The sequence below is a fragment of the Neopsephotus bourkii genome, unplaced genomic scaffold, assembly GCF_033783945.1.
Source record: "Neopsephotus bourkii isolate Nb327-2 ecotype Australia unplaced genomic scaffold, CSIRO-AGI_Nbou_v1 NB_668, whole genome shotgun sequence".
In the NCBI taxonomy this organism is placed as follows: Eukaryota; Metazoa; Chordata; class Aves; order Psittaciformes; family Psittacidae; genus Neopsephotus; species Neopsephotus bourkii.
The window spans coordinates 1,711,915-1,722,735 of NW_026901167.1; the positions used below are offsets into that span (position 1 = coordinate 1,711,915).

The following is a 10,821-nucleotide window of genomic DNA, read 5'->3' on the forward strand; positions in this document are numbered from 1 at the left end:
GCAATGAAACGCAAGTGGGAACCCATGGTTGGAGGGTATCACGCCATTCCTCAAGCTTTGGAAAGGAAGGCAAACACACCAGTCTGCTAGAGTTCCAGATTTGTGTCCTTTCCCCAAGGCTAGGCGACCACAAGCTTGAAAAGCTTTACTCTTCTCTTGAATACTGGCTCTTGATCCTATCAATCATACTAGACCTGAAGCTACAAGAACCACGTAATGAAAAACCAGAAATACAACTCCAAAATGAGTTACAAAGGAAGCAAGAAACCTATCCTGCCAGAACCAACCTGCCCTTTCAGGAAACTCCTTTTTCAATTACTCTGCAGCTCATTCATAGCATGGCAAAGCATCTCATTACATAAACTTGCGAGGGGAAGGGGGAAGGGAGGAAGAGAAACACCCTGAAATAAAAGAATCAGATTCTCCTTGCCAACTAGGCTAGAATAAAGCTGTGCAGGAATGCAAAAATGTTCTTGCTGTGACCGGTTGCCAGATGACACCTTCGTAGGTGAGACATTCCCAGCAAGATCATCTTGCTCCCCTCATAATTCACGGTATGTTTTTAACTGATTTACATCAGTAGAAATTCAATCTTCTTTCATTCAGTGTTTTACATTTAGGCACTTGACAACACTCACGGTCATTCCAAGCTCTACAGTGTTTTTATTATGATGCTTTCAGCTCCCAGCACAGAAGCCTGCATTGAAATGCAACTTGACATCCAGGAAAGCATAAGACACCCTCTGATTCCACTCCCTAGTCAAGATTATTCAGATATTCAGAACATATAACGGTTCCCAATTGAGAGGAAAGCCTGCAAATGATCACAGAGCAGGGGGAGAGAGAAAAAACCCACAAGTTCTTCAGGACAGAACACATAGTTCTTGAGTTCTGGTTCATGAAAACCACCCTGGGATCTCTGACTCCCCCTTCCACAGCTCAAGTGTGAAACCTGCAGATAACTAACATCTCTCATTCCTTGTTCTCCTTCACTGATGCATACAGGATTCATGCAGACTCAAGACAGATCCCATCACAAAGCTTTTCCAGATATGCTGCCTCAGTCAAAAGCATTCAAATCCAGATTTTGGCAAGACAAACTTGGCTTCACACTTCTAAGAGCCAACTATGCAGTTCTTCAAAGCCTTCTTCATTAAGACAGATCTAAGCTGAAGCCATAGACCTAATCAATGCAGCCTATCTCTGCAAAACCACATGCGCAAGATGTGAGGAAGAACGAGCCCAGCAAGCCATGGTTACCTTGTCAGTCCCTTTTTAATAGTTTCTCCAAGTTCCTTCTGCCAGATTTATTTGGCTAGCAACCCCTGTGGCAGAATGGATTTCAGCAAATATTGCTAGATGGGCACCCTTCCCATGAGATTTAAGTCTCTCCTTCAGAGCTAAGGAGTGTGCTCAGTGATCCTCAACCAATCATCAGACCAGACTTGCTCCAGAACTGCTACAGGTTTAAATTTAAAGAACAAATGACAGTTCTTTAAAAACTGGTGAGGCAGCATTAGGAAAGAATTTGATTTTTTCAATTATTTTAAGTTAGAAAAAACCCCGCAGGATTTGGAACAGTGACTCCTGGAATGACAAGATACCTCACCAACTCTTCATTTCCCCAAAGACAACACCCAAGCAGGCACCAATTACAGCATCCAAGAAGTTATCCGTGACAGAAGAATTTCAGAAGCAACTCTGCACTGTCCATCTCCAACCCCATGCCCCCAAAACCCAGCCCTGAACTCTTCTGTCAATTATTAACCTCAGTCCCCAAGATAAATGAAAGACAAAACAATAGTCTCTTATCACTTCCCAGAGTTCGCGACTCTCTTAAACCTGAAGGTGATCACCATAGAGCAAACAAGTGGTACTTTTACTAACAGGCTTAAAATTCATGCTTTCACTTTTGGGGATGACCAAAACCTTCAAGTTTCTGAATACTGAAAACAATGAGAACTGAGGGGTTTACTCTTGCCTATCTTCACCAAGATGTTATATAGGTCTCATACAACAAATACCGCTGCAGAGGCACATGCTGTCACACAAACTCTTCATGGTGTGCCACACAGTTACTATATATAAAGAAACAATCCTTCCATCAAAACAGACATTTAAACAAAGATTTTATTTCTTTTTTCTTTTAAACAGCAAATTGCAATATATTCCTGAGCTGCTCCTTGCTGTATAGTCTCCTTTTTGAGAAAAAGGAAAAATACCACACCTTTTATCACGGCTTGTAAAGCTGAGATGCTGGAGTTCAAGAACAGCCAGTGAGAACCTTTTCAATGTTAAATTCAACAGAACAAGTAACAATTATACATGTCTAGAAGTTAAAAGTCTCATTTCAGACGTAATGTTTTTAGCTTCTGGGAGGAATTATCCTCTGCCTAAACCTGAGAGTATACCATAATAGAGAACAGCAAAGAAATTAAGGTGGGAAGAGTTGAGTTTGGTTTCTGTGCTCTCTGCAGCTCTGGCAGATTTGCCTCTGAATTCCAGGTCAGTGCACTCACTGTGTTTAGAACTAAAATCTGCACAAAAAAAAAACAACAGCAAAAATCTGCTGTGGATTTTTTCCTTCTAGACCTGATAAAAACAGCTGCTGGATTCCAGGTGACGATACCTACACAGCTCCCATGCATCAAACACTTTCCAGAGCCTCCTCTAGCCTCCTCCTTCGATAACAGCAAGACAGCACAAGTATGACTGAGCCCTACTTTTTCATCAGGGTAACTCATCACAACACAGAAGATGGAAGAATCAAATTCAGCTAGAAAAACCTGAGCTGAGTTAGCAGACTGCTATTAGGTACGATACAGTTTGTACACCAAGCACAGCCAGGAAAGGAACAACCACAGTGTTGAATTCCACAAATATTTTAATGCATATCTGCTTCAAGTAGCAGGGAGGCATGTTCTCCACAGGTCTTAAACTACCATCTTCCTGCAGTCCGCCTGTGCTGAGGCTCACAGCGCACATCAAGGAGCTGAAATTGGACAAAGCATTAGCAACCAAAAACCACTCTAGTCCATCCTAGCTTAATCATAAGAGATTCCTGTTTTCTAGGCACTGCTAGCTCAGTTCCTAGGACAGAGGTAAAATTAACAGAACTGTGAACGGACCTTTCTTTAAACGTTTCAGTTCCTCTGATGCCTACCTTTTAAACATCTCACAGTAATAGACTGCTTGCTCTTAATAGAAGTCATTTTTGTAACTTCAGTGCATAAGGTTTACTAGAAATCTGACACACTTTCAGACTAGCTTCGGGCGCCATACATAAAGAGCCCACTTCTACAAGTACACTAATTTGAAAGAAAATATATTTTTTCCCCCCAAAGACCACCACTTCCAATATGAAATGCCACCTCTCCTTTAACTTATCCATACCTATTCAGGAGCTACCCATAAACCAACTGCCTCTGAGCAGGGACAGAGACTCTCCAGGCTGAGGCTGTTTGAGTGAGCAGCGTCCTACAGCCAGTCTGTCAACTGGCAGCCCGGAGTGCAAAGCTCACCTTTACATCCAGATTTGTATTTAATCAAGCAAGCCTTCAGTTGTGAATCAGAGTACACTGGCTGACAGGTCACATGCTTCTGGCTGCTCTGCTTTGAGGAAGTTAGGCTCTTTATTGTGATACAGCCTGAATGCCAATAAAAACAGATGGAGATCAGGTCTAAATAACCTCTCTGGCTCACTCATACTACTGCCATACAGGATCAGGAGATATCAACAAAGCCATGGGAAAGGAAACAGAAAGTGTTTATAGATGAGTAGGACAGCAGCAATAAAGAGAAATGAAGTCCCAAACCTGGTTCCAAAGACACGCAAACTGACAAGAAAAAACACAAATAAGAACCAACATTTTGATCAGGAATTAATACTTCATAGACTTAAGATTTCAAACACAAAATTAGAATAGGAAAGGAAGTTCATACAGGGAAACTACCAGCTGAAAAGGGCATTTATTACTTGAATGATGCTCCATTGCTGAAGCTTACAGACTGGCTTGAGAGTTTAGGATGCTAACAAACAAAAGAATTTCCTCACTATCCAACAAAAAAAAAAAGTTAATTGCTGCTCACTTTTAAGTTACAGTTTTCAATCTCTTGTATTTGGAAAGAGGTTCCTGAGCACTGTATGAGATGCGCCAGTAAGTTCATAAAAAATGCATCCATGTGAAATGACTGAGTAACACTTGTACATTTTGCCTGCTGGACCAGAGGAAAGCAGCAGTGCAGGACTACTACAAAGGGTCGAACACCTCCACTCCAGACCTGTTTTCAGTACAGGGCCTGGGCTGGTAAAGACCCAGGCAGGCTCCAACACCTCTATTGCAAGCCACATCCAGAAACACTCAGCATGAGTTCAACTGGATTCCTTGAAGCCAGTGCCAGCAGACTCACTGCGAGATCTCAAAGCATTCCAGACGAAGAATTACTTTGAATATTTTTATCATAAGGAACAGTACAGTGACATTACTGAATAAAAACTAACCTGACATTCAGGCTCCTTGCAAACTGTGCTTCATGTAATCAGGACACCTTAACTGTGCTGCTGTAGCTGCATCAACTATCCATTCTTTCCTGTCATCTCCGATTCTGTCTAAAATGTCACTGTTTTTGGTGTCATGCTCAGTTTCAGAGCACTCACACATCACAGAGTGTATGTCATCTTACACATTCACCGAGCACTCTGATTTTATTGAATGGGTTTAGAAGTTTGGCAAGCTGGATAAGTTAGCATCATACAACTGGATCAAGCAGAGGCTTTCCAAAGGAGTGAGGAAAAGGAATGTGTTTCGGAAGTTATTTGCACAGGCAGGAATTGTTAGGTATAAGATTTGGTTTCGTTAGAGACACAAGACAGGTTAAACAGAACACAACCACTACATAAACAAATGGTTCTGCAACTACTCATAAAGGCAGCAGATAATACTACCTCTGGGTCCTCCTTTGTTGCCAAGGTACCAAAAGTCAGAGTTCACCAAAATAGCGCTATATAACTTCCTGTAGTTTTCTACGTTTGGCTTCTTTTTAATGGAAGCTGATTCTTCATGAGATTTTAAAAACAGTCAAAAAGGCTTCTGTTACACTCTGGTGATAAAATGTCAAAATCTTTTCTTTGGAGAATGGAAATTATGTAACACATTGTATCTGGAGTTTTGTTGATACTTTGTGTATAATGAAATGGGAGGGAAATAGAAGAACACAAAGCTGAAAACTTCAAACCTCTGACACATTCTCTGCCAAATTCAGTTCCCAATTGTTACATTCAATACAAGGCACCACTCAGTACTGACTACAGAACAAGGGGTTTCTTCCATCACAGAAAAACCTGTTTAACCCTTCTTCAATTGATTATCATGCACTTACTTTAATACTGAGCAGAAGCAAGGACACTCTTATCATCATTTGGATGATCGTGACTATTTTGAACAGGTTAAAAAACCCTCAAATCCACAAAAGAAGTAACCCTTGTACCTCAGACTATCACACTCCTCTAGAACAGCTGCTGTTTGGGTTTGTTTTGTTGGTTTTTTTTTTTTTTTATGAGGAACACCCCTGCATTACGACTCTTCTAAAAGAGTGAGCAGATTAATTTTACACCAAATTCTGTTTCTTTGTATTCTAAAACTTTCAGGACTTGTGCCAAAATCTTTATAAGAAAAGGTCAGCATGGGAAAATTGTATTTTAATTCTGTGCAGCTGTATGTATATATATATATATATATATATATATATATATAACAGCTTAATAGAATGCTTTAAACATACAGATATGCAAAGGGGTCTGGGTTAATCTAACAATACTTACGGGACTCAGTATGCTATTACATAAAGTTTATTGACATAACAATGGGAAACAGAACCTTAAATAGTTTCAGGGTCCTTTTGTGATGACAGGGCAGCTCTGGAAAACAGGACAACTATACATTAAGCAGATATAAAAATAAGAAACTGACAAACTCAGATGCTGAAATAGAAGTTTCCAAATACAGGCACACAGACAGAAAACACACTCAAACCCAGAGGATGTAAATAAACAAAGCCCAGGCTAAAGCCTCGAAAACTTTCATCAAGTTTCTTTAGGATGTACCACTACAGCAGTAACCCGGACATACTAATGGAACAAAGGAGACTGAGAAAATGTGGTTGGTGTCCTCTTGTAACAGTAAGTCAGAGGGTGACCAAAGTTTAACTGATTTCAGGAAGTCTGCGAATTATGAGACATGAGAAAGGTAAAGCCAAACCTTAAGGCTGCAACTGGTCTAAATTAATCTACAAATACTGTTTACACATCAACCGTACACTTTCTAGAAGCAGCAAAGATACCTGAGCAAAAGATAATTTAACTTTCTGTTCTGAAACCTCTGTACTTGTCTTACATACGTAAGAGGTATCTCATAAAGGCTTCTATGTCACCTGAACTAAAAAAGAACCCCTCCAATATTATACACGTAGGGATAATCCAGAAGTTAAAACAGAAAGCTCAAAATACTGACAGCATCTGACAAGCCAAAGTCAGCACTGAAATGAGCTTAGTCCTCAGCTCCTTTAAGGTTGATAAAAGATTCCTGACCCACCTTCTACTAGATTATCTATCAGAATAAGTACAACGAGACAGAGATGTTCCACCTTTGCTATGAAAGATCAGTAATACACGTGCCTGCTTGTTTCCTGCGCAGATACCACACAGAAATGACACCAGGTCTCATCCCCGGCCGAACAGAAGAGCTTGTGTCTGCCAGGTGACGTCTCCCTTTGCTGTATCCCCACCGCACCTCGCCTTTACCCCTACCACTAACCGCGAGGTCCCGGCGAGGTTTCGCTGCAGGCCCGGCACACGCTGGTGGGGAAGTCCTGCAGGAGGCACGGCTGCCGGCGAGCCCGGCCTGTCATGTACAGCACACCCACACACCCTGCCATTAACTTCAGGGCGCCTTTAATCACTTTGTGAAGCTCTTACGTGCTCCTGGGTGCAGCGCGGCCAACCCCGAACAAAGGGGGGACGGAGGGAGAAGGCACCCTCGCCTCCGAGGGGCTGGCCGCAGGTACGCGGCCCCCCGTGGAGCTGGGCCCCCCATTACCCCAGCTCAGCAAGGGCTCCGGCCCACGCTCCTACCTAGGCCGAGCGAGGCCTCCCCGCGGCCCGGCCTCGCCGCCCAGCCCGGCTTCGCCCACCCGCGGTCCCCCGGACCCTGCGCCCCGGCGGCGGCCTCCGAGCGTCGCTTCCGGAGCCGGGCCCGAGCCCGGGCCCTTCGCCTCCATTTTGGGTCCGGCGCGGCGCGGAGCTCACCTGCATGCCGGGCACTTGCACCGCCACGGGCGAGTGGGCCATGGCGGGCTGCGGCGGCCGGGCGCCGCCCGCTGCTCCCCTCTCTCGGCCTCCCTGCTCCTGGGCGGCGGCGGGGCCTGCAAGGACAAAGCGGCGGGGAGGCGGCTTTAGCGCGGGCCGCGCTCCCTCCTTCCCTCCCCTGCGGCCCGCCCTGCCCGGCAGCCCCCGCCCGCCGCCGGCTCACCTCGCGGCCGCGGGGCTGGGGCCGAGCTGCGCGACGCGAGCGGGAAGGGGGATCCCTAGCGCCGCTCTGCCATGCCCGCCGAGCTCCCAGCAGCGGCCCTCGCCCTGCCCATGCCCCCCTATCCCCGGTGCCGGCGCGGCTGCTCGGGGCTTCCCCGGAGAGACGAGCGGGGCGGCGGTTCTCGGCACGGCCGGACTCAGAGCGCCATGGCGGGCTGCGGCGGCAGGCGCTGGCTGCTGTGCGGCGGCGGCTGCTTCCGTCTCAGCTCCGGCCTCGCGGGGCGGAGCCACCGCCGCCGCACGGGCCCCGGCGTCACTGACCCCGCCCCCTCGGGCGCCCCCGGCCGGGGCACGGAGGGGGCTCGGTGTCGGGGCTCTCGCACGGGCTGCTCGTGTCGGGCGCTGTTCGGGGGTCTTGCCCCGCGGACCGGGGCACAGCGCCTGTACCGGGCACGCGGCCGTAGCCCCTTGGGCGCCCAAACGCCCCGCAGCACCGCCGGTACCCCCGGTCCTGCATCCCAGGCGGACGGGGAGAAAAAGTGAGTCGGTGTTTTCATAGAAACACAGCACAGTTTGTGTTGGGACCTCAGAGCTCGTCCAACTCCGACCCCTGCCACTGGCAGGGACCCCTTCCACTGGAGCAGCTTGCCCCAAGCCCCTGTGTCCAAGGGGGGACAGCAGCTTGCTCCAAGCCCCTTGAGCACTGCCAGGGATGGGGCAGCCACAGCTTCTCTGGGCACCCTGTGCCAGCGCCTCAGCACCCTCACAGGGAAGAGCTTCTGCCTAAGAGCTCAGCTCAGTCTCCCCTCGGGCAGGTTCAAGCCATTCCCCTTGCCCTGTCCCTACATCCCTTGTCCCAAGCCCCTCTCCAGGTTTCCTGCAGCCCCTTTAGGCACTGGGGGCTGCTCTAAGGTCTCCCCTTCAGGAGCCTTCTCTTCTCCAGGCTGCCCCAGCCCAGCTCTCTCAGCCTGGCTCCAGAGCAGAGCTGCTCCAGCCCTCGCAGCATCTCCATGGCCTCCTCTGCACTCTCTCCAACAGCTCCAGGTCCCTCTTGTGCTGCTGCCCCAGAGCTGGACCAGGGCTGCAGGGGGGGGTCTCCCCAGAGCACAGCAGAGGGGCAGGATCCCCTCCCTGAGCTGCTGCTCATGCTCTGGGGGTGCAGTCCCCCACACCGGGGGGTTTTGGGCTCAAGCGCACACTGAATCTGGGTCACGGGGAGTTCCTCACTGCCAAGTCCTTCTCAGGGCTGCTCCATCCCGTCTCTCCCAGCCTGTGTTTGTGCTGAGGATTGCCTTCACCCAGGGGCAGGACCTTGCATTGGCTTTGTTGAAGTCGATTAGATTCATGTTCCCACCTCTCCAGCCTGTCCAGGTCCCTCTGGATCCCATCCCTTCCCTCCAGCGTGTCATCACAGCACACAGCTCTGTGCCACCGGCAGGCTCAGCGAGGGTGAGCTGGAGATGCTGAGCTGCTGGACATACAGAGATACCCTGCTGAGGGTGGGTCCCGTCGGAAAGGATGTGATGGGGCCGTCTCCCTCCCTTAGGACTTGGAGAAATACTGCCCTGTGCAAGGAGCACAAAACACCTCAGTTTGAGTGAGGTTGTGTTAAATCAGGCTACAGCCAGGAATGTCCGAGTTAGGCAGTCTTTCCAACCTTAACTCGCTGTGGTTTGAACCAAAACCCAAACTCTCAGTGGTGTTAGTTAAGGACAGGCTCAAGGCTCAGGCTGGGATATTTTCTTTTCCAACTTGCCGGTTTGCTACGCTTCTGCTGTTACTAAAATATTTACTTTCTTCTGCACCTTTTAAAACATAACATGGCTTTAAAAGGCTTCTATGTGATAGCTACAGGTCTAAGTTACCTAAGGAACCAAATAGGAATTTGTTTTATTGGCTGGATTATTTCAGGTATTTTTGGAAAGTTTCTACCATATACATAAATTAAACCCATTTTTTATTACTAAACTTTTGGGAATAAAGGGGGGTTTCTACTGACAAAAAAGCTTTCTTAATTCTGTACAGTGGCTCAGGAAATGAATGAATGTCCTTTCATGGAACTCTGAATCCTGCCTGGTTTACTCTGCTCAAACATACCCAGATCACTCCTCCCTTTACCTTTTAATGATCTTTAGAACATGACCCCTGAATAAATCCTGACAAATGAAACCTGAGAACCTTTGTTACACACTGCTAATGCACTGCCATCCTTCTGTTCCTCTGCTGGTTTGGCTTTTCTTCCTCTATCCATTTGTTACCTTGATTTTTCCCCCCAGAATCCCGCTCATGGGTTATCGCACCTTGTCTGGGTTTTATACCCTCCCTCATACTGCCTCTTGAAGGCGGCTGTTTACTTGGCGGGAACACTAATTGCCAATCCTGGTTTGGGGCCAGATACTGGGACTTTTGGCCTTTTACGCAGCTTAATATAACATGTAGCTTAATATAACATGAAAGGGTCTGTAACAAATCTGTTTAATAGAGTGAGAGTGGGACAATTGCTTTGCCCGGGATAAGATATTCTCCCCAGTAATTGTATCTGTACTTGCCTCCTGCCCATGGCAGATTAGCTGAGGGAGCTGCAGTGACAAAAGCACCAAGTAAACTGTTCTATGGAAAGGCAATGCCTGTTTATGCCCCACTGGCTCAGGGAGCCGGGATGATACGGTTGGGAAGCCAGAGAGGAAAATCTGTCGGGGAATCTGAAGTAATGAGCCGGTCACGTAAGGACTGAATCATCAAGACAGGCTGCGAAGCGAGGTAGGCTGGCACCATAACATCTAAGGAAAGGGTTGTAATACTGCGTGCCACTCTGTAATTAGCAGGGTTTAATTGGTGCGTGAGGAAAGTCAGGTGGTCAGTTGCTGATAGTGGTGTATGAAAGGGTTTTCCCTGCTCCCTCCCAGCCCGCCCTCCAGATAAATACCTGTTGCTGCTGTTTTCCAAGACCTAAAACGTGTCTATAATTCACTCCGGGCAGCTCACAGTGATGAGGTGACCCCAGTCAGACCTTCTACTCTTTCATGCATTTAACTATATTTTTGTGCTGCTGGTGTGAAAATACAATCATTTTTCCACCGGGAGACTGCAGGGAGCTAATAGCACTCTTTGAGAGTGCCTGCACCACGTTAGCTGCTTTAGACCTACCACAAAGACTGTTAGAAATGTCTCTCAAAATTGCAACCATAAATGAATAAAATGGGATTACTTACACTGCTACATAGGAAAATCCAGCATCTTACAGCTGTGGCCTCCAGGGGCTCCTTGCAGTGAGCTGCTGGGGTGAAGAAGGGAGG

General features: G+C 47.4%; 1 protein-coding gene across 2 annotated transcripts in view; it reads right to left on the reverse strand.

Moving 5' to 3' along the window:
• STK26 (serine/threonine kinase 26) overlaps positions 1 to 7,802 on the reverse strand; it is a 30,105-nt gene extending 22,303 nt beyond the window's left edge. The window contains exons 1-2 of one of the 2 annotated variants that reach the window (XM_061353232.1): positions 7,527 to 7,800; positions 7,304 to 7,419 (exon numbers count right to left, since the gene is read on the reverse strand). In XM_061353232.1, the coding sequence (XP_061209216.1) occupies positions 7,304 to 7,345 (42 nt within the window). In that variant the 5' untranslated portion in view covers positions 7,346 to 7,419; positions 7,527 to 7,800. Of the gene's footprint in view, positions 1 to 7,303; positions 7,420 to 7,526 lie in introns of both variants that reach the window. The other variant, XM_061353233.1, reaches the window with a different exon arrangement.
• Between the last annotated feature and the right edge of the window lie 3,019 nt (positions 7,803 to 10,821).